Source organism: Falco biarmicus, chromosome 3 (assembly GCF_023638135.1).
Source record: "Falco biarmicus isolate bFalBia1 chromosome 3, bFalBia1.pri, whole genome shotgun sequence".
NCBI classification, from domain to species: Eukaryota; Metazoa; Chordata; class Aves; order Falconiformes; family Falconidae; genus Falco; species Falco biarmicus.
In genome coordinates this window covers 52419053-52443237 of record NC_079290.1, presented here as the reverse complement: position 1 = coordinate 52443237, position 24185 = coordinate 52419053, and the positions used below count along the sequence as shown (strand labels likewise).

The 24185-nt window shown below is 44.9% G+C and overlaps 1 protein-coding gene across 1 annotated transcript in view; it reads right to left on the bottom strand.

Annotated features, from left to right (window-relative positions):
- KLHL14 (kelch like family member 14) overlaps positions 1–19856 on the bottom strand; it is a 63572-nt gene extending 43716 nt beyond the window's left edge. Inside the window, 3 exon segments of the mRNA XM_056332860.1 lie at positions 2530–2651; positions 18780–19408; positions 19410–19856. Of these exon segments, the coding sequence (XP_056188835.1) occupies positions 2530–2651; positions 18780–19408; positions 19410–19718 (1060 nt within the window). The 5' untranslated portion in view covers positions 19719–19856.
- Between the last annotated feature and the right edge of the window lie 4329 nt (positions 19857–24185).

Genomic DNA, 24185 nt, shown 5'->3' with positions numbered 1-24185 from the left:
TAAATTTACTTCTTCCTGAATTGCAAAAACTACGTGAAAAATAAAGATATTCCCCACACCACAAATGTCATACTGTGTTGATACAACACTAGGACTGCACTGGAAGATCTCATTATTCTGAAAAACATGAAGCATAGTATGTTCCCTAGTACAGATGCTGTAGATTTTTCTAACATACAGTTCATATGGCCTTTTGTAATTGCCATTCTTATACAATACCCTCAACTATCATCATGTTATAAGGTGATTAGTTTGTTGTCTTCCCTAAAACTGCTCAGTCACAGTTCTTCAAGTCCCTGCACTCCTGTGCTGTGGAGTCCTTCAACGTTTTATGGAAAGGACAGGACAAAAGTTCTACTCCAACTTGTCTCCACTTCCCATTCTCTCCTATACTGAGTTGGAAAATAAAGCAGGGGATACTTGAAACTCTTTTTTCAATTTTTTTTTAAAATAATTATTGCTACTATTTAGTGAGTAGTAATAATATTTTCTAAGAAATCACGCTGCTAACATTTAGTCTTTTTCAGTCTGAAAAGACAAGCATTCTTCTCTGTGTTCCTTGAACAGCAGTCCAGGCCAAGAGGGCATCCTTTTTTAGAAGGTTTTGTAAGAACAGGATTACTCATGTCACGAGGGGGCTGTATATTTGACAGCCGTTCTCAGCCACACTGAGAAAGATCCTGGGACCTTCAGGACTTTCAGTTCTGAGCACCAAGTACTTGAACATGAACTAGCTAGGACTGTAACAGATGCATTATCCTTTAATCACAGCACAGAAGGTTACATGCATTAGCCAGAATGGAAAGAGAATTTTTGTTTACTCTTTGTTAGGGGTAACACAAAAAAGGCTACAATCTTTTGGTAATATTACATAAAATGATTCAGAAACATCTCTCAACACCACCATAGATGGTGGTGTTACTCAAATACTAGCAATGGACTTCTAACCAGAGTAACATTTAGGTATCGTGCCCCTTGATCCAGTTTCTTCCAGTCTTGAAGACAGAATCACAATGTAAGTAACTAAAAACTGAGTAAATGTCATTCTTAAAAATCTGACACATCTACAGATCACTGAGATTCAGAGTAAAGGCTTTTACTTTAACTCAGCGGAGAGTTCAGATCTTGAAGCAGGAAAACCATTTCTCCTGCCCCTCCTGGTGAGCCACTGGATTAGAGGCAACAAATTAAAAAAAAACTTAACACTTCTGCCTTACGTAACATGTTTGATTTTTCACTGACTTACCATCTTCAGAATTTTCTTAGAAGTAGCATACAGAGGTGAGCATTAGATCTCATTATTCTGAAAACTGTGAAAAACGTGTATGTTCCCTAGTACAGATGCTGTAGATTTTTCTAACGTACAGTTCATATGGCCTTTTGTAATTGCCATTCTTATACAATACCCTCAAATATTAGTCCAGGGTATCTATACCTAAGCAGTCTTTACATTGCAGCACTTTGAGAAAAGCTCCTAAATTTTCCATGGGAGAAAGCAATTTGCAAAGGCATCATTTCAAGTCCTGCATCACAGCAGCCTTTTTAATTCTTTTTAATCCCAACCTGTGCATATAATATTAATGTGGATGTATCCCATTAAAGGACTTTGGATAAGGGATGAATAACAAAATTCTGTAAAATGTATTTCACTAGGGAAAAAAAGCAGGTCTATTAGGAAAACCAGGTTTTACCAGTTGTCCAGTTCTAGAAGTATGGCTTTGATTTATGGATCAAAATTGCTCATTTATTATTTTATCTATACTGCTTTGGGCAATTTTGACAGTTAAAATTTAGTTTTATTGACCAATGCAGCCAGTTTAGCCACAAGGGGACTAATGCACACACAGCCTGCTGCACTCAAGAAGCTATGATTTGATTCCATGACCAAGTCAGACTTGGAATCGCAACCAACATAACAATAAGTTCCAAATCTCGATGCTCGAGGCATAATACTTACTCTAAAACACAATCAACCTTTAAAAGAAGGTGGGAAAGAATTTTGTGATAGGAGCCTCCATGCACTGTTTATTGTAGCTGGTATATTCCACCAATGCTTCTGTCAGCAATGGATGCAGAGCAGTACAGAGGAAACCTTTCTTTAATGATTGTGGACAACAGATAAAGCTGGAAGAAGGAAATGAAAATGCAAAAGAGTATCAAAGGTGTGCTCTAGTACTATGGCTTACCAGGGATCTGACTCTGAGAAAACTGTCTCGAACAGTGCCTTTTTTATTTTCCTACAGCAGATTTTATTCATATGTACATCAATATTCATGTATTCATGTTGCAGTATGAAAGACTTACAAGTTTACTTAAAAAACTTACTGGAATGATTTTAAGCCAATGTTAATTTAGGCCTAACCTATTATAAAATTAGCATCTTCTGCAATCTCAATTTATTGCTCCATTGTGAAGCCCCTTGTGATACATAAACAAATCTCTGAAGAGAAACAAATCAATAAAGTGTCTAATTTGATTAACCATGTTTTTAAATTCATCAAGACAACTGTACAAAAATAAACCACTTACTTGTCAGTATTTTCCACGTCTTCTTTTCATCATCATAATACTGAACCAAATTGCTGGGTAGCCGGTCAGGTCCGGGAGGCAATCCTCCAACCAATAACAGCATTTTCTTATTGGAACGAATTCTTCACCCAAAACAAGAGGAAAGATGAACAACCACATTACTGAGGAGTATTTTTAGTGGCAACAAAATCATAACCATCAAAAGAATGTTCACTGCTTGCAGTTTTCTATTTCATTTTTTGTTTCTTTTCCCAATCATGTCTCAACAATTTTTTGAACCAAGCAGAAAAAATGATCAGAAAAGCTGCATATCTCTCTACTCATGGAATAATAAGCTTCCTTTATGCAATTTGTTAGAGGTTCATTCTAGAACGACCTTTTTCTTATATTATCCCTTTAAATCATCACTCTTTACAGCTGAATACACATGAAATGCTCTGGAGTTGTACTAAGGTTAAGCATTAAAGTTGCATGTCAAAAATCGTATTAGTCAAAATCATTATTATAAGCCATTCTACACTCAAAGAACCTTGAAAAAATTAAGGTTATGCAGAGAGTTTGTGAGCCAACTCTTTAATCACACACTGAACTTCAGATATATAGTTTAGTACAATTAGCAGCACTGGGCTAATGGTTATGGGTTAAATGCTACTTACAAGCACTTTTGTTTGTTTAATTTAGTCCAGACTCTTGCTTTCACTCTCCCCCCTGGCTTCCCCCTTTCTCTTTGCTCTCCCCCTGTGCACCACTGGCTATAGCAACACCAATTGGTAAAAATGAGACTGTGATGTTGTTGTGAGCCTCCCCAGAGTGGAGCCCTGCCAATGCTTGCCACTGATCCAGCGGCATGAACCTGCTCAACTGTGCAAAGTCACTCTAATTCCCTCCCTCTGTTTTTCTACCTTCTCCCCCAGGGGGCAACCACTGAAAGGAGTGACTACCCACCCATCAAGAGCTGGCAATTCGCTGCTATTAACCGTGACCGTGATTCCCAATCTGCCTGGCAGTTCTTAAGAACAGGACTGCAATGTCTCATATGCAGTAAAAGCGGTTATCTGCACCCTGGCCTCCAACGCTCCACCTGATGAATGTACGATTTCTTCCCAACATTAAGGGATTTAGCACAATTTTAAGTGAAAAGGGGAGGGGAGGCCCAGACCCCCAGATGAGCCCTGATGCTTTAATAGTCACTTCACATATAATTGAACTTTCATCAGTTGTACGAAGCTTGGGTGTGATAACACTGAAATAAAGGTCTACACTCAAAATGTTCCTGTCAAGTAGGAATGTGAGGTAGCCCGGAAAACATGCATCGATACGAATGAATGTGCAGGGCCACCGTGCATTCGGTGGAAAGCACCCCTGCCAAACCCCAACATCTTTCCAAGCACAACATCACTGTAGCACTCTGCAGCAAACACTCCCGGCTAGGAAAGGTACAGCATGCCATGAATGAAAAGCCACCACCACAACTGCAGACACTGGGCTCAGACCACCACCCAGGAGCTCCAGCCTCAGCAGTGCACTCTGGCAGCAGGTGCTTTGCTGCTGAGGCATGCCAGTGGCTCAGCTCCAACTGCAACCTAGAATGAGCGTTGGGGACCCACCAATTTGTATCAGGATTGCATCCTCTTTTGAGAAGACTGGGCAAAATGAACTAGATTGTGATGTAGACACACACTACCCAAAAGAAACCTCCTTCAGGAAGGGAGCATGCAGCTGAAGCCTTGATCCACATGACGCGTAGGAATGAAACCTTTCAAATGGCTATCCAAAAGACAGCTACAGACTGCAGATACATCTATCACAAGGATGGCCAGGGAATTATCTGGCAGATGGCCTTGTTTGTTTTTAAATAGATTTAGGGCTCAGGGAAGGTCCTGAATTGGCAGTGGAAGAGAGAAAACCCTCACTGCAAGGGCAGGAGCTACGCTGCAGGGGCAGTGACACTGTCCCACACTGTCCTGCTCCCCTGCTTCGCTCCTGACTTGGTGAGAGCCCCTGCAGTCCTTCAGTGTTTCTGACAATCCAGGCTTTGACCTCTGCACTGAATCTGCCATGTAACATCAAATGATGACTGCTACCTGCCCGTGACACTGTATCTGTGTAGGATTGTCAGGAACTGTCTCATGATCACTGTCAGCACAGACTCCACTAAGTGAGACCAAGCTCTGGAGAAAGCTTTCATAAGCATTGCCAGCGTCTTGAAACGTTCAATCTCCCCAGTAAAGTTTTTAATGGGAGAACATTTGATAAAAACTATGCAACACAGGAGCATGATAAACTGTTTTTGGTATGAGTTAGGGATGACTGCACACGTAACAAGTGGCAGAGCAAACCAGAGCCATAAGTCAGTTATGCATGGTCATCCCTAACGATAGAGAATAAATTGTTTATTCCAACCCTCTTGTGTTGTATGTTATATCACAATCAACTCCCTGTGTATTGTAAAATTCAAAATGCCCTTGCAAGGTTTACTTGATGAAGGAGTTTATTTTGATTTTCATCTTTCATCTGTAAAACTCCCTTCTAACTCCAAAACACTGTGAAAAACCAATGAATGGCCAAGGCTCAATAGTTAAGGTGAAGAATGAAATGTCAGATACAACTCTGAGTTTCCAGACTTTGGCAGCTGCAACTATCCTTAACATTACTTTTTCAGCTAAACAATCTGAGAAGCTACTGTTTCTTAGGAAGGCACTGCACTGCTATATGGGAATGTTTAAAAAGTATTTTGTATTTTTACATGTTTGAAATCAGATGTAGCATGAACAGAAGCCCTTAATGAAAATTTAATGAGAACTTTGTAGCCAGCACAGTCTTTACCAAAAGCACAAGGAACTCTCGCAGGGGAAACGGAAAGATGAGCTCTTTTACTCAAAGTCTCTAATTCATCTGTATTGAGAGCTCTTCCAGTGAACCAAGCAAAGATAATACAGTGACTAAAGATATGCATGTGTGCTGGCTTTGGCTGGCGTAGAGTTAATTTTCTTCACAGTAGCTAGTATGGAGCTATGTTTTGGATTTGTGCTGGCAACATCTACTTACAGGGATGTTGCAGTTACTGCCCCGCAGCGCTGGCACAGTGCCAGGGCATGTGCTGCCTCTCACCAGCCTGGGGGGTCACCAGGAGCTGGGAGGGGACACAGCCGGGACAAGCTGACCCCAACTGGCCAGAGGGATGTCCCAGACCATACGGCACCATGTTCAGCATCTAAAGCTGTGGGAAGAAGGAAACAGGCGGATGTTCAGAGGGATGGTGTTTGCCTTCCCAAGTAACCACTACAGGAGCCCAGCTTTCCTGGAGGTGGCTGAACACCCACCTGCCCATGGGAAGTGGTAAATCAATGCCTTGTTTTGCTTTGCTTGACTGTGTGGCTTTTGCTTTACTTATTAAACTGTCTTTAACTCATGAGTTTTCTCACTTTTACTTTTCTGATCCTCTCCCCCATCCCACCAAGGGGGAGTGAGTGAGTGGCTGTGTGGGGCTGAGCTGCTGGCTGGGGTTAAACCACAACAGCACATTTTAAACTGATGTGTTTTCTGGGAGTTAATTCTGTTTTTTAAGTTTTGGTGTGAAAGCTACACTTCAGGTTTTGAAAAAAATTTCTTTATTACATATTATTTTTGTTTCGTATTGCACTGAGCAGTGCTGTCAAAACCTTACAATACATTCTAAAATATGAAAGACATGGAAATGATCGCTGCTTATATGTAGAAAACTTTTCCAAACATTAATAAAATTAATTCAGTGAAATACTATGATGAAGGCAGGATTTAAAAATGTGTGTAATATATTAGCAAAATAAAGTTTCTCCTTTTCTTGCATTATTACTTTTGCTATTTGCATAACTCAAGATTGCCATGTGAAATGTTTTGCATTATACCTGAAACAGTCTCTTTTCATTGTCCTTATTTCACAGTGTAACACAGTTACATACTGTGGGGTTCATGGAGTCCTAGCAAGGCTATTATGATCACCTTGTGTTCAATTAACAGTAGTGGGTCCTGGTCAGGAAAGGCTAAAATAATGTTAACCATGACCAGGCAGGCTGATGTCATGGCAAAAAGCTGAGATAAACTTACCCATATCTTACCCCAAAAGCACTTCTTATACCAAGAGTTCACAGCTCTAGTTCTCACTGATGGACATACATGTGTTGTTATTCTGCACACACTTCGCAGTTTCTGTTCTGCAAAGATTTTGAAAAACTTAATTCACCTTAATTAAGTTCATGGGTACCCCATGTGGTGTGAAATTTATTTTGTCTACTTACAAGACTGGAAACCAAAGTCTATTTTAAAGTCAACATTTTCAAACTTGTATCATTTCCTTCAGGCACACAAACCCAGGAATTTGAGAGCTCTTCTAAGTGGCTTCAGATTTTCAGAGATGTTTAATGCCCATCAACATACCTAAATCCTACTCACTTCATAGGCAGCAGCAGATGTACATCAACTCTAAAACTCAGGTCACTAATCCATAGTCTAAACTAACCATGAATACACAGGGCAAAATGCTGAGCCCAAGAGTTTATCAACTCACAAGTAATCAGTAGAAAAGACAGTAACAGACCTCAATACTCCTGAAAATGACCCCCAACTTTGCTCTTTTGCAACCTTGATAGCCTCATGTTAATGGAAAACACACAAATGAGAAATATTCTTCTTGTACATTGTTCTTCTTTACTAGCATATCCACCAATCTTGCATTGATGGATTTTCCTTATCTGGGCAGTTAGTAGAAGTTCATTCTACCAAGGCTGGCAAGCAAGAAAACAAGTCCCAACAACAACAGGTTTGCTCCACACTCTTTCCATTTTTTAAACAATGCAATAAGGCTCCCCTTCTGCATTAGCAAATGCAAAGAAACATAAAGAATGCAATGATGAAGTGGCAATTCTGTGGTTCTTAATGCATTTGGTGTAGTGTTACACATCAGAAAGAAAACTACAGGTGAACATGGTAATCTATTAAAAAAAAAAAAGACTATGCAACTATACTTTCCTCTTAACTCAGAGCTACAATAAAACCACAATTCTGGATTATTAATTCTCTTTTAATATAGGCTATCACCATAGGTTTGAGTATGGAGAGAGCCAGGTGGCTCATCAGAGCAGGGATCTCACAGACATGGGATGCCTTGCTCCTGCTTGAGCGCTGACCTTAAACGCAACAGCGCCAAACTGAACTTCAGGCATTTGCTCACTGAACTCAGGCATGAACAAAACCAGTAAGAAGACCAGCCCAGATCCAACAAGAGCAGATGGTGAATTTCAATCACATCCACACCCCTCATTGCATCAAAGGACTTGAGAAACTGGAGGCCAACACACAGTGATACTGTCAAAACAAGTAGCAAGAATCTCAGAAAAAGAGGCTGTATTAACCTGCAGCAGAAACAAGAGGTTTAGATACCAACCTCAAGGTAACAGGCAACTGTCCCAATCAGCATTTTGGTAGCCAACCTTTTGTTAACAACTAAAGATGTAATTTAATCTTCAGAAACCAGGATGGTCCTTTGCAACCTTCTTCTTCTAAAAAGGTATCTGAAGGAGTGTTGTGTCCAACAAAAATGTAATGGAGATTTTAGTTGCAGTCTGCAAATCTGAACTGATGCTGCAGGCATCCATTTGCCTGTGACCGAGGACAGTGTTTTGCCATCACCAAACATTTGATGAGATCTTTGACAATTATCTTCCCTGCTCCTGGATAGGCATTTCAGTGCAACAAAAGTGTCATATGAAAACTGATTATTTCAATAGATTTTGGCTTACACAGTTGACTGCAAAGATAGCCATGATTAGCAACACGTTTAATAGAGAGAAATATAATTATCCAGGAGTTTAAACCATGAACTTGATGAAAGCTGTAAGATACAATGTGAAATTTATCTTGGACGGAGAATTTTTGTGAGGTTTTGTTATCAAATAAAATGAACTACTGAACATCATAATCTGCAGGTGAATAGGCATCCAGAGTATCTTCCTAACCCTACAGCACTGCCAGGAAAAGGACCTGAGGTCTCACAGCCACCCAATCAAGTCCTGCAGATCAGACTTCTGATGGACCTCTGACCCACCATAAATATCTTTCTCCTTATGGGCAAAGTACAGACCTAAAAGGATATCTTGATTTTGTCAAAACCTAAAGCATGCTATAGCCTCTTGCAAATTACAACCAAGAAATTATTTAGTTCTTAGGTTCAAAATACATTCCCAAATATGCTGAATGTATGAATGTTTCTTTATGAATGGACTTTGTGACTCTTCTAAGGTACCTATTGCCGAAGGCACACTTGAAACAACGTGAAAAAACTTTCTATTAATAATTTACCTGAAAACCAGTCTTATCCTTCACTTCAGTGCCATGAAGATTTTGGTTTTCATCTTTCCATTCTCAACGTGGGCATGCTTAGCAGAAGGCCCCGCGGACAAGTCTTCATTTAATAATTTACCTGAAAACCAGTCTTATCCTTCACTTCAGTGCCATGAAGATTTTGGTTTTCGTCTTTTCATTCTCAACGTGGGCATGCTTAGCAGAAGGCCCCGAGGACAGGCCTTCATTGCAGCAAGCTCACCATAATGTTCAGTGAAGAGGTTCTGTGATGCCCAAGAGACACCTGCTCTCCTGCTCATTTAATGCATGCTGCTGACCACTGACAGACTGAAGTTTAGGAACATAAATACTAAGTTGGGAATGATTTGCTGAAGACATTGATTGTTGCCTTTGTCCTCTGAATCTACTAGATTTTTTTTTTTTTTTGTCCAAAGCATGTTTTTAAAATAAATACACAGAAAAAAAGGAGAGTCACTGTTTGCTCCAACAACAATCTTTCTTTTTGGTCTCTATCTAAAATGCAGAAAGCTAAGGGTAAGTGAATCTTTGTCTGACAGGCCACACTCAACTGTTGCCAAGTTACCTGACGAAGTTTCCTTTATTTCTACAGTTGCCAGATAATTTTCCATCCCCTGTACTAAAATAACTTACAATCTATCTGGAGCTCTGGATATCCAATTTTTCTTTATGAATCCGATCCCAGTGCTGTTACTATTTTAGAATGGCCTCTAAGTAAATCTTGAAGACTTAGGGTATTTTTTTCAGTTGGAAGATTTTTAAAGTGAATGTCCCTTCCTTCTGGGATAACAATCTCAGAACTAATACGTAGTTTAGGGGTGGGAAACTATCCTGAAGAGTGGCATCTACCATCAGCACTCCTTGGGGAGGAACACACAGGAATGTCCTTCTCACCTTTGTCTCCCTGTACTATCAGCTTATTCTTCATGTTGACAGGAGACTGGTGCAGTTCCCCAGAAAGATGCTCAGTAGCTTTCCCATGGAGTCCTGCCAAGGTTGCTGTATTTGTGCACCACACTGTTGCTCCTTATAGCTTGAGACAGGCTTTTAATAGATGTGTTGTCTATGTGAGATCATGAACAGTACTTCTATAGTGACAATATCTACACAAATAGATGATTTGAACATATCTTTAAATTCACTGAGATCTGAATGCTAAAGATATCCTTCCTAGCCCCACAGTGAGTATCTGAAGCATTTTAAGTGAGGAATTACTAGCAAAGCTTATATTGGTAAATGAAATCACAAAACCTCCTGTATCATGAATCTTATTGACAAAACTATGCAAACAACTGATCTTCCATATTGTTGGAAGTTCTGAAAAACCTTAAAAGATATTTTTTTTTCTCCTTAGTACTTTTAAAAATAGAACTACAGAAAATGTCAAAGCCAGATGCTTTTGCAATGTGCTTTCCCTTCCCCACTTTTTTTGTTTTGTTTTGTTTGGTTTAGGCAGAGATGGCAAGATGGAAATGTTTATAGAGTGCTTTGGGGTGGTCAAATCCTCATTTTTCTCCTAAGACATTTCAATCAACTCTTCTTTTGATTTTCAGACTGCGAAAAGTCAAGAAGGTCCTTTTTTTGTTTGATTCTATATCAGATGTCCATGGTGATAGGAGTTCTTTGCATCAGAGGCTGTGTTCACCCCAGCTGAGCCTCCTTTTCCCTAGGAAGCCGAGAAGAAGAAACAACAACTTGCTGCTGTCTTACCCAAGCTATGACTGGTTAACTTTTCCACAGCTTTTTTTTTTTTTTTTTTCCTGAAAGGAGCAGCAGTCAGGGAAGGCAGTAAGAACCAACAGTGGCACCAACTTCTATTTACTTCCAGCTTCATCGCAAACAGTCTGCTTCCATTGAACTTGGCAGCTGATAATATTTGCTCAAAGTTTATTGTCTGCTTTCCAAGAATACAGCAAGAAGCACTGACTACTAAGTACTAGGGATGACAGTCTTTAAAGAATATTTCAAGGAGACAGCAAATATAAGAAATTATGCCAGGAAGTATCTACTAATGGGTTTCAACTTCCCATATTCCTTAATTTCTTCGGATGATCCTTTGGTAAAACTGTAATACCAGACAGGATCTGTTTCAAGAAAATCAGTAACAGAGATACTTGCAGAGCAGTGGAGTCCAACTCAAAACTTTCATTCAGGATTCCTATTAACTCCCCTGCTCAATCTTTTCAGGCCATGCTGTGCTAAGGATAATAAGAAACTTTGCTCTGATTTAGAAAACTGCTCTGATTTTTAAAACACAGGAGCTGTTTGAAAAGATAAAATGGTGTTTTTACAGATTACAAGGATTTTTTCCATAATGTGAGTTTAACAGAACCAAATCTTTTTTCCTGGCAAACTATTTCCTGTTGATGTTGTGTTCTACATTTGCTCTCCTTACTCCCTTGCCCTCAAGCCTCACTGTACTTTCTCCTCAAGTACGAATCCAAACAATTACACCATCACAGCTCTGTTCCACTCACTGCTCAGCAGTTACAGACTCAGAACCTCCACATTCTTCTGCTATAAGGAAAAAACCATAGTCACCCCAGGCCACAACACACCTTCAGAAACCTTCTCCTTTCTGTCTCCTCTCTCCACATGAAGGGGATGCACATCAGGCAAAGAGTGAACAGAAAAGCCTCAGACAGGGCATAGAGGTGGCCAAGACAGGTGTGTGCGATGCCCACCATGATCCTACGGCACTCCATTTGTAAGAGATACTCTTACGTATAAATCATACCAGGAGGACTTTGAGAGGGAAATTACTCATCTAAGAGGCTCTGCATGACCTGTGACCTAAGTTCTCCCTGGACAATCCTGGATTGTGTTGCTAAAGCATGCGCAAGAACAGCACAGGACCTCATGGGAGACACCTCCATTTTTGTAGGTACCTACAGGAGTTGTAAATGAGCTGTACAGACTGTTGCGGGTGGTGGAAAGGGGCATTTTTGCTGAAGTACAGCATTTGAGGATGAAGTTCCCATTTTCCCAGGCACTTTGTCCTCAGTTTGAGCGGCTTACTAAAACTATTTTTTTTTAAACTTTATTTTCCCTCTAGAACAACGTAGCTTGAAATCCAGTGAAAAATTTTCCCCCTTGGAAAAAGAGTTTGGACATGCAGATGCAGATATTTGGAGCTGCTTCAAGTGCTACAAGGGCCAGGGTGACAGAAAGCCAAGGAGCATCACAGACCAACCAGCTTCAGCAGCCTCTGGAGATCCAAGCTGAGAGGTCTGGAGCAGTCCACAGTGGTCTGCATGAGGTATGGAGCCTGGTGGAAGAGGCACTGAGGGGCCAGGAGCCATGGCAGCAGAGGATTCAAGAGAAGCGACAGGTAGAGGTGAAGCTCAGGTAGACTGGATCTGCGGAGGAGCCCTATCTGGCAGAGGGGCCTGGAAGCAAGGAGGAGCTTATGAGGCAGACTAGGTAAGGGAAAATGAGTGGTTTGGACATTCAAAAGGCTTTCAGGTGGGGACTTTGAGAAACAACTTCTGGAGCAAGAAGTGGCAGGAGACAGGGAAGGAGCTAGAGATATTGGGACTATGTGTTGCCCAAGGACATAAACCAGAAGCAGCTGCCAATTCACAAAGGAGACTACCCCAACTGGTACCTCTGATCAGGACACTGGCTGGCAAGGGAAGGGGAGATACCTGCACGTGACACTTGGCATCCTTTCTTCATCTATAGCTGTTGGAAAGACAGTTGCCCATAAGAAAGGCCATTAAATGCTCTTCATAAATTATGCTTCCCCTAATGAGTACTACAGCTGGGCCAAGTAATTGGCTATCACCTATGCCACCAGAGCTCTCAAGGATTTTACCAGCCAGGACACGTGCGTCTTTTAAGAAGGCTCCCAAGGACTGTGCTGACCCACAACAGTCCATTTAGGACAACCGTGCTGCCTCTGACCATAGCTTGAGCTCTAGGCCTTCCTCCCGCTTGGATACTTGACAACGCTCCACTCACACTTCAGCACTAGCCTGTCTCCAAAGGCAAATGAATGCACACAAGGCAAGTAAGGCAAGTAGGTGAGACTAACTAGGATTAAACTGACTACAGGTCTGTGGTTCAGCTCCCCCCAGTCTCTAATGTGTCAGTCTCCCTTCTGCAGCTCAGCTGAGAGAGTCCTGGCACAGGCACAATTTCCTGATATTAATTCAGGCATGTAAAACCTGATCCAAAGCCACTAAAATAAACCAGGGCTTCACAATCACTTCATCCACACCATAATGTAAATGTTAATAATCCACATACATTTTAAGGTATGTTTTTTATCCTGACGTTAATTTGGGGTCTGAAATACTTCTCACTTGCAATTAACCATGAGTATGAATATTAGTTAAAAATCCAGGTATTGGTGTCAGGATCACAAAGGCACAGGCAGTTGGCCATTACCAGAACACACAACAATGTATTTCAGTGAAAAACACACAATTTTTTTTACAACCACCAAACGTGCCCTACTGAGATCCTACAAAAATCTCAGTAGAAAAAGAAGTCAAATTGAACTACAGTCTGTGAGATTTGTAGACACACAGTGTATTCAAGAAGGAAATAATTTAATTGCCAAGGAATATAACCAGTTTCTTGAAATTTTTAATTTCCTCCATAGAAGTAAAACAGACTGGGTAGACATGCCTTCCACATAGATGTTAGCATCTCACTCTGTTCAGCACTTCATATTTTCCTTCTTCATCAACAGTTACCACCTCCCTACTGAGTGAAAACTGGACATATAATCTTCATAACTTCTCACTGTTTAATTTGCTGACACTTTCACTAATATTACCTAACGCCAAGCAGCCTGGATGACAACCTCTCTCTGCTGAAATTAAAACCAAAAACCTACATTAGATGCAGAAGGACCAGAATCTGCACTTCTAATCTCCCCAAGGTCTAGTATTCCAGGGAAAAAAAAAGTACAGAAAAACACCTGGGTCTGTACATGCTGGGACTTCACTGAACCCAGAAAACAGCATGGTCAGGCTTAGCCGTCTTACCTCTTTGTCTTTTTATTTTCCTCCTTTCTCTTTTACTCTGTAATTCTGTATTTCCTGCCTACAGCTTTTCCCATCTCAGGTCAGTTGGTTGATCCCCATCCATTTTTCCTCCCCCACATCTGAAATAGCTTTTCTAGAAACTTAAATATTCAGCTGTATTGACAACAGATGCTGTTTCCCTGTTTCTGCCAAGAATTAAGGATTTTTCTTTTGTTTCACTCCCTCTCCTTTTTTTATCTGTCAGGGTCTTTTTTTTTTCCCCCCCCTCACCTCCTTTGCTGTCTGGTATCCTATTTTTTTCACTCCTCTCTCTTTCAAACTGTTTTCTTCCCCCCTTTCCCTCATTTGTACTTTCTTGCTTCTGCTACTTAGGTCCTGTTTCTCCCCTGGGGCACCTCAATTCCTTTATTTTTCTGCATTTCCCCCTCTCTCCTAGCCTTACTTTCCTCACTCCCATCTGCCTTCAGGTACCTGATGCAGCTGCACAGACATCTAACTGCTGCTCTGCCTGCAAATCCTGGAAGGAGCTGACCAGCCCAAATGCCCATTGATGTCGAGAGGAGCTGCATGTGTCCTGCAGTAGAGGAGCAACCGCCAGGTGGTTAAGGGGCTGCCTCTTCCCACCCAGCCTGCTTTCCATGTCTGTCTGGAACTGAAGTCATTGTAAATAGTTACAGGCGAGTGAAACCATAAAATCATGGCAATGTTCTATAAAAAGGCAACAATATTTAGGTAAAACATTTAATAATAAGCCCCTTAATTTAAATATTTTTTCTACAATGCTCCATTCCCTGTCTACAGCTATACTGTGCATTAGCACAAGCAAAATTGAAGTTAAAAGCTCGGCATTTCATAGCAGTGATGTGTTTTTAACCATTTTCATTGTGGCAAGTAAACATGGAAGCAATAACAATTCTCACTAGCTCACTCATCTTTAAAAGTGAAATCCTTTCCAGCAACATGGTAATGCTCTAACCCAGAAGTTTTTAAAATTTGAAAACACATACTGTATTATATAAAATATATTACACAATAAAGCACAGAGACATTTTAATCAACACAATACTCCAGTGAAGTCCCAAGAGTCAAATAAATAACGCAAAGATGAACATTCCTCTAGCTAAATGTATTTTCTTTCGGGAACTACAGAAAACATGACACAGCACAGTTACCTGTGTCTCTCAGAGACACACAAACATCATTTAAGCCTAATGGTCAGGGTCACCATAGTGAGCCCAACCCTCTCCATCCTGAAATCAACTGGGATTTTTCCTACTGATGTCAAAACTGGCTGTGCCTCAAGAGGCTTCAATAGCGGCTTGCGTGCTGAGGCCCTGCTATAGGTGAGATTCACAGCGTCAACAGAATTACTAACTTTGCTTAGAGCTGAGCACCTGATCAAATGCCCGATCAGAGCCAAAACACCCACCCCCTGTGGTAAAGTCCTAAACCTCACAGTGTACAGCAAGGTTCACAAGTCAGGAACGTCATTTCTCAACTTCTTAAACAATGATCGTTTAGTTGCTGTACTTTGAAAAATAATTTCACAAAATTGCATGAGGGCGTTCAAGTGTTACCTTCTCTCAGGATATTTCACAAAAGAAAAAAAAACAACAACCACAAACAAAACCCTGCTCTCCCTGAAGGTAAACAGCATTTCTCACTGCAGCACAAAAGACAAGCGGGGTCCCTACTAGCCCCAGCACCACTTGCGCTGCAGGATCTCCATTTGTACCACAAACTTCATAAATAACTCTGCCCACAGCACACAGTCTGGCTCTTATGATCCCAAATCGTTTTCCTCCAGCCCTAACAACAGCAAAACCTTGTGTTTGCCAGAAAAGTGAGTACATGTGATGTACCACATAAAGAACAAGCTTAAAGAAACAACCAGAGCTACCTTTAGTTACATTTCAGAGGAGAACCACCACATTTCAAGCTTCCCATTATACTCATTTTCTTTAAGTAATCTAAGTAGTCCCAATTACAAAGTAGTGCAAAGTGGCAGTGCACATATGGACATGTACATACGTATGTGTACACTCTTTTTTAAAAAAGCAGCGTGTTACAAAAAACCAATCTTTTTTTAAAAAAATGCATAAAACTTATTGGAAAGTTCTAATTCTGAGTACAATTCTAATTTCAATACACAGTAAGCAGCTGGCTATGCCACTGTGCTGCCTGTATTTCCCACTTACCCATACTGTACTGCACAAGAGGAACAGTTAATCTCTTCCTAAGGACATACGAATCTTTTGTGAATGACCTTTCATTAAATTTTAAATTCCAAGTTACCAAGATCACCATTGCTCACAGAAATGGTAATCAATTTTTAAAGTCCTTTTCTGTGTAATAATTTTTATGTATTTGCACACATATTTTACTATGACTTTCAAGATTTCCTTCTGCAAATTAGTAACTTAAGGAAACCTTTGCAGATTTTCTTCCTTAGAATAAAATTTTACTGAATGAATGTCAACCTGTTAAAATTGCAATTTTACAGAAATTACAACTAACAGGGAGGCCAAGTCTGGAAATCTCTATAGTCTTGGGTATGTTTCTTTTGTTTCTTCATTCATGCTTAAGGCGGCGTTTGTACACTTAGGCAGCCTGATGAAATCTTAAAAGTGATTAAGATTCAAAGGTGTGCCTTTGTGACCTTTATGAATTGCCAGGAATATTATCCAAGACCCCAAATGAAAATATACCAATTGCATTCTGTATCCCAGAGCATTTCAACGTCTTCAGCATTTTAACACTTTGAGTAAGTTCTAATACCTGCTGACAAATAAGAGAAAACTAAATGGTTTTGCTCCATTTCACCACCACCAAAGAACCCAATCAAAGGAAGCCAGTTACAATGCTGTCATTAAACACATTTTAAAGTTGAGGTGATGGTACGTTTTCACCCACTGTGGTTAAGGGCGTCCAAAATACCACTCTCCACACAGACATGCGGACCTACTACAAATAAAAAATGTGGTGTTTGTGGCATTTGGAGTCCCCTGTAAGTCTTTAAGTAATCACAACTTAGAATCTAATCTAGGTCTAGTTAAAGTGTGATCCTTTTGTGTACGCTCCCGCTTACAGGGAAAGCCAGCTCCCAGCACCAGGAGTATCAGATTCTTGCAGCATCCATGACACTTGTAAGCATTCAGTGGTCAGAACACCACTACATATCCTTCAAATGACATGGACCACTGAAGCTGGAAGGTATCTTCACTGAACCAAACCGGCTGGTATCTCAGCAATCCACAAGGACATGAGCCCTAGCATACCCCTGGCAGCGTGCAGAATCTCGACTGAGAAGGAGGTGGGTTTTGCATTTTTGAAAGTCAACAGTTTTGAATATTGAAATGTGAGGGGTCCGCACCAGCTACAACAGAGGCATCTCAAAAATACTTCACACTGCAAAATGCTGGTATGTGTTTTTTGCTGTAAGATTTTGGAGTTAGAATCAGACAACAAGGTGATAAGCACAACAAAACACTAACAGAGCGAGCTAGCCAGAGATAATAAAAGAAGGCACAGCATTCCCGAAGTTAAATCATTAGGGTACCCATTACATGAAGATATAAAGAATCCTCTGCATTAATGTTAACAGAGCATATTATCTAAAATATTTAATAATGTACCAGTTTTTCTTGCTGTCATTCAAGTAATTAATAATATCCACGTATTAGTTCTAAGAAGCTGAATAAATACAAAGTGTGCTTTGATTTCTGCGCTACTGTGCTACTGTACAATAATACCACTGGAAGATGGTATTATCTTCCCATTTTTGAATGAAATTAAGTATAAACATATGTTTTAAACGGAGAAAAATAAAACATCCCCTTCATTTTGGGTATATTTACTGCTCATTAAATTACATAGCATGCTTTCGGTTCCTAACACCAAACTCGTATTGTCAATCTTTGACATCATGATTCATTATCTCATTAAATAAAAATAACTGGCAGATCATAGATGTGAGGACTATGAAGTCCCAAGTTTCCATGGTCAATGTGGACACCACTCCAACATCAGCAATACCGGGGTGTATGTGGGTAACGCAGTTATTTACGAAAATAATCGATTCGATTTAGGACTCCGAGTGTTACAGCTTAAAACGCCCCGAAGATGCAACACCTTGTTAAGGAGTAACATCGCGGGGGAAAAAATAAATAAATACGGCCTGTAGTAAATAATCACAACAGGTTCCGACGCGCGGGCTCCACTCGGGCGGCGGAGCCGCACATCCACGCGTCGCCCCCACGGACCCGGCGCGATGGCGGGGGCACCCGCGGCCGGCGCCAGCACCGGCGGGAGCCCAGCAGCGGGGCGGGCACGGCCTCCCCGGGCGGCCAGCCCAGGCACCCACGCCGCGGCCCGCACCCGCCCGCCCCGCCGGCCCCCGAGGAGGCCTCCCGCCCTCGGCCGCGGCCTCCGCCCCCGCCGCTGCCCTGCCAGGGTCCGGCCCCCGACGCCTGGCGCCGCGGGGCCGGCCCTGCCCGCGCCGACTCGCCGCGGGACTGCCTCCCCCCGCGCCGCTGGGCGGCCGGCCGGGCGCCCCCCGCCCTCCCCTGCTCCCGGCCGCAGCGGCCCCGCCGGGCCAAGGGGAGGGGACGAGAAGTTTGGTGGTGCTGGGGGCGGGCAGCTCGGCCCCGCCGCCGCCCTCCAGCCGCCGCCGCGGGCGGGCTCCCGTCGCCCGGCCCGGCCGCGGCCGCAGCCGCCGCGCCGCCCCCTGCCCGGCCGGAGGGCGCCCGGCCCGGCCCCCGCGGGATCCCTGCCCGTCGCCGCCTCGGCTCCGCGCCCTGCGGGGTCTCCCCCCCGCTCGACCTCCCGCGGGCAGCGGCCGCCGCCGAGGGGGCGTCTGTGAGGGAAGCCCCCCCCGCCCCCCGGCGCCCCCCTCACCTGCTGGCCAGGCTCTGCCGGCAGTGCTGCCTGAAGGGCATCAGGTGGTAGTTCATGGCGTCCAGCAGCAGCTTCTGGCAGACGGGGTCGGTGCGCATGAAATCCACCGACTGGACCCGCTCCACCAGCTCCGGCGCCGGGATGAGGGCGAAGCGGAGGCGCTTCATCAGGTCCGGGGCGTACTGCATGCGGGTCTCCCGGTCGTGCTCCAGCCACAGCACGGACATCTGGAAGAGCGCCAGCTCCGACTCGACGGGGGGGGGCAGCGAGTCGAGCAGGGCGCGCATCTCCTCGAAGTTGAGCAGCAGCACGTCCTCCACCAGGTACTTGTTGGCCAGCTTCTTGGTCTCCTCCAGGCCGTGTAGGGCGGCGATCTTGCACACCTGCTTGTAGTTCTGCACCGAGATCTGGTCGTTGAGGAACTGCACGCACAGCTTGGTGACCTGCGGGATGTGCAGGATCTTGCTGACCGACAGCACCTCCTCCACCGTGTCCAGCGACAGGGTCACGTTGGCCGTGTACAGGTACTCCAGCACCAGCCGCAGCCCGATGGATGAGCAGCCCTGCAGCACCAGGTTGTTGATGGCCCGCGGGCTGGCCAGCAGCTTGTCCTCCGGGGAAGAGGACGGGGGTGCCAGGCTCCTCCTGCGGCTGCGGCGGCGGCGGCTCCTTCGGCGGGCCCCCCAGCCCGTCCTGGGCGCCGGGCCCCAGCCCCAGGGCGTGGGGGTGCCCGCCGCTCCCGCCGCCGCTGGAGAAGAGGGATCGGAAGTACTGGGAGCAGGAGGCCAGCACGGCCTTGTGGCAGTGGAACTGCTGGCCCTGGGCTGTCAGGGTCACGTCGCAGAAGAGCTGCTTCCTCCACAGCAGGTTGAGGCCGTGCAGCAGGTTGTCGCTGTGGCTGGGGTCGAAGGTGGAGGTCCTGTCCCCGGATCTGGACATGGCGAGCGGCCTCCGACACACCTGCCTTTTAAACCCTCCTCCAACCTGGGCAGAGGGGTGGGGAGGAGAGCGGGGTGGGGGGACACACGGGACGACACAACAATAAACACAGAGCTTTAGAGGCCCGGAGGGCGCATCCCGGCCGTGTGCGCACGGGTGGCGCGGGGGGGGGGGGGGAGCAGCCGCGCCGGGGGGGTGGGGGGGGAGCAGCCGGAGGACGGGCTCCCCTCCGGCCGCCGAGCCGCCCCCCCCGCCCCGGGCACGGCCGTGCTCGGTCGGAGAGGCCGCAACTTGGGCGGGATGGAGGAGATTTTTTATTTTTTTTTTTTTACTCTTCGCCCCCCCCGCCCCTTCTCCTCCCTCCTCGGTGCAAACCGGGCTGGTCTCCAGGGGAGGGAGGAACCCGGGGACGTTTCCAAAGCTGAGAGCTACCCGCCAAACAAACCCCCTACCACCCACCCACGCGATCAAACACACACCAGATAAGCCCCCCCCGCCCCGACTCCACGATGCCCAGAGAAACTACCAAGTGACTGAAAGTGCCGGGAGGGCGAGCCGCCCTGCCCGCCGCCCGCCCCCGGCCCTCTCCGGCCGCTTTGGCAACTCGGCGGCGCCAGGACCCGCTTCCTGCCCGGGGCGGGGGCCCGGCGTGCTCGGGGCGGGGGCCCGGCGCTGGCCGGCACCGAAGCTGAGCCCCTCTCCTCCGCCCAGCGCGGGGGGGTTTGCGATACTTCGCACCCCGGAGGAGAAATAGCTGGGGGGCGGGGGGGAAGCGGCAGCCCTGGGCCCGGCGAGCGGCCGGCCGCCCGCCCGCTGCTGTCCTGCCCAGCTCGCTTCTCCTCGCAGCCGGCGGCGCCGCTACCGTAACTCCGGTAACTACGTGAAGTTCAAGTTGGGGGAGGCGGGAGGGGGCGGCGGGGAGCAGGGCCCTGCCCGGCCGCCCCTCGGTCCGGCTGGGCCCCGCCGCACCCCCCGTGCCCGGCCCGGGGAGGGGGGCGGCCGGGCAGCCCCGAGCTGCGGCCGCACCTGCGGGGGCTGCGCAGCCACCGACCCGCGCTGGCCGCATCCCGCCCCGCGGAGCGCCGCCGCCGCTGTTCCTCCTCCTCCTCAGCGGGATCCCGCCGAGACCTGCTCCTGCCATTGCAGCGCGCTCGGTCGCTCCTCGCCAGCGCTGGGCTGCCTCTGCCTCCCTTCACCCCTGCCTCGCCCCATTTATCGGCACAGCGAGGGGCTCCCTCCAGCCGCTTCCCCTGCCCCGGCGCCGCTCAGCCCCGCTCCGCGCCCCGCCGCCGGCTACAGAAACCTCCCGGAGCCTCTCCCTTTAAGTGGACCCGGTCAATCCCCCCCTCCCCACCGCACACACACAGACACACACACACAGACACACACACACACAGACACATACATACATGCACACACACATATATACACATACACCATACACACACACTCCTCCTCTTTCCCCCTCCCCTTCTTTCTTCCTCGTTTTGCCCATTTCTTGCAATCGGAGTTTATTCTGCAAACGCGTTCGTTACACAACTGCCCCCCCCCTCCCCGCACACACAGACACCCCTTTCCTCTCCCCCAACAACAAACAAATCAGGAGACACAAGAAAATGCACAGAGACGGTTAGACACAAGGCCAGAAACTTACCTGCTCCACAACCAGCTGCCAAAGTAAAGGTTCACTTAAGCTCCCCCCCAAAAAAATCAATTGTCCTTCCTTTTTAAAGGTTTGCTCGCTCCTTCCAAAAAAAAAAAAAAAAAAAAAAAAAGGGGGGGGGGGGAGAAAAGAAAGAAAAAAAAAAACCTTCTGGTTCCCAACTCGGAGCAGTCACTCTTTACAATTTATTTTGTCGTACATCATTTGATCACCATGAATTAGCAACAGCAAGAAAATGTACGAGAGAGAGAGAGAAGGAGAGAGAGAGAAAGAGAGAGAGAGAGCGCAGAGCTTTCTGCAAGAGAAGAAGAAGAAAAAATGTACGTGTGACAAATTATGCTACCAAGAAACAACACATCATTATCCTTGGGCCTGGGGCTCAGTGAGTCGTAACGAGAGTAATAGGAAATCCACGGTTGGGGAGAGAAACGGTCGTGCATGGCCAGTGGAGAGAGACCATACAGGGGGATGGATGCTGGAGAGACTCGCAAAATTATGGCTCAAGGCTATTGTAAAAATTGTCGAGCGTAAATGACTGCGATTTCAAACATCTTTGGAAGAAAGAAGGGGAAAAAGCGACCCCCCCCCCCCCCCCCCCCCCCGCCTCCCTCCCTCTCGCTCTCCCTCTCTCTTCTCTCTCTCTATAAAGAACCGTCAAGTTTTAGTGCGCATTGCTAATTAGTCAATTTCTCTCTGCCTTCACAGGCTGGCGACTTTGCTGCTGAGCTGAAACTGCTAATTTCTGTGACCAGCTTTTTTCTTAGCTGTGATCTGGATGAATGAGTAGCTGTCTCACAGAGATGACAAAAATAAACTCTAATCCCCCAAAAAATTTCCACTACATCTTTCTCATGCATAGATTTATGATCTTCAAGCGCCCTGTGCAATATGCAAACTTTTTGTGTGCGAGTGTGTGTCTGTGTTGCTGGGGGTGGGGGGGTAAGTCTGTTGTATTCAGGTCGCACAGCATTTGTTTTGTGTCTCTGCTCTCCCCCTGCACCCCACATGTGATAGAAATAATGTCTGATTTTGGTACCCGATATATTGTCACGCACCCCCCCTGCCTTGTATTCATGTTATTGCTTTGACGGGATACATCCTCCTTCCTTGCAAGTATGATGAGGCTGGAGGGGTGGCAGGGAGAGAAAGAAAGTGAGGCTACTAAATGGTGTTAGTGGTAAAATGTTCCCTTTACATTTGTTCTCCTGCACTGTTCAAGATTTATGATCTTGTTTGAAGGCATATTTTCTCTATCGTTTTGTCTGGTTAGACAACCGTCTCTGAACTTCACTGTCAGCTCTTCAACAGATAAGGGTTCAGAAGTCACATTTTTTTTTTTTTTATTGGAAGATTAGCATATTGTCAGATTTGTCTTTCGGTTTTGAGACTTTGCAATGCAGAAGCCTGAATCAAATGGCAGGAAAGCAGCTGCTATTTCACAAACGTAACCTTTCAACTTTCTGCCAGAGCTGATACCCTAGAAACGTGCACAGCACAGCCTGTGGGTTGGGGCTTTGTTTTGGGTTTTGCTCCTTTATAGTTGTAAGAAGCAGAGGGAATTCTCATTGTAGGCATTTTGGGCTTTTTCTTTCCACCAAGGGGCATTTTGGTAGAGGACATATTCTCCACACTTTATCTCATGATATATTGCACCCTCACATTAATAGCTCTGTTCTTCTGCTGTCAAACCTCCAACTGTCAAAAAACAAACAAAAAAAAAAAGAAAAAAAAAGAAAAAGAAAAGAAAAAAAAAAGGTGGAATGTGTGCCCTTGAGTGAAATGCACATGAAAGGAGACTGGAGCGAGCACTTACAGAAAGTTTTACCTGGTGTGAAAGCCATGAGCCCCATCCCCTTTCCCAGATAATACTCAGGCTCCTGTTAATTAAAATACACACCAGGAGTGGGACTTTGAATGCCAGGTCTCATGGTCTCTCTCTTTGATTTGGCCAAGGATGCCAATGCATTTACAGAGCTGGAGTCAGATTGCTCAGGAATGCAAAGGACTGGAACTGAAAGGCATCAAGGCAGTTTTTGCTTTTATTTATTTTCTGGTGACCTTAAAAAAGAAGTTCTGCCATACCTTTCTGTTTTTCCTCACCAGATAGCTCCCTTCCTCCTCCCTTGGATGTCAATTATTTCTGCAAGAATTTTCCAAGAGAGATTAGGCAGCTGGTGTTTTAGGGCATGGTATTCTTCCCAAAAGAATGACACCACCATATGCTGCTTCAAAAACCGTTTTCTTTGTTTTGCTCCTGTTGTGCCTCCCCTTCCTCCCAGTTGTACCGTGTTGGCCACCCAGATTTTGACCCTGTTCAGGTGAAGAGAAACAAGGATTATAAGACATCTCAGTTTCAATAGTAGCTGGTGTCTTCAGTGATGCGAGTTGTCTCCCAACTGTAGTAGATGGAAAGAACAATTTTTATATCATGCTTGTGCTGCTGAACTTTACTGCTGTAATGGCTGTAAATAATCCCCATGGGGTTTTGTATCAGTTTTCATTGACTGATGTGTCACAGACTCTTACACCATTGTAAACTGCCAAAATATGTCTGTGCCAATGTGTAGCAAGTTTCTGGGACTAGCACACCGGTATGTTTTGCTCATTAGTGAAAAGACCTGGTTAATTTTTATTTAACTTTGCTACACCAACCCAGGTTGAAATAAAGTTCAGTCTTACTTATGTATATGATTTGTGGTCAATTGTGAATTACTTTGGACAAATATTTCTGAAAGTCCTGGGCATGGTGTTTTCTAAATGAGCTTAAACACTTTCGAAGGGAGTCTTCAAAGTTTCTAACTCAC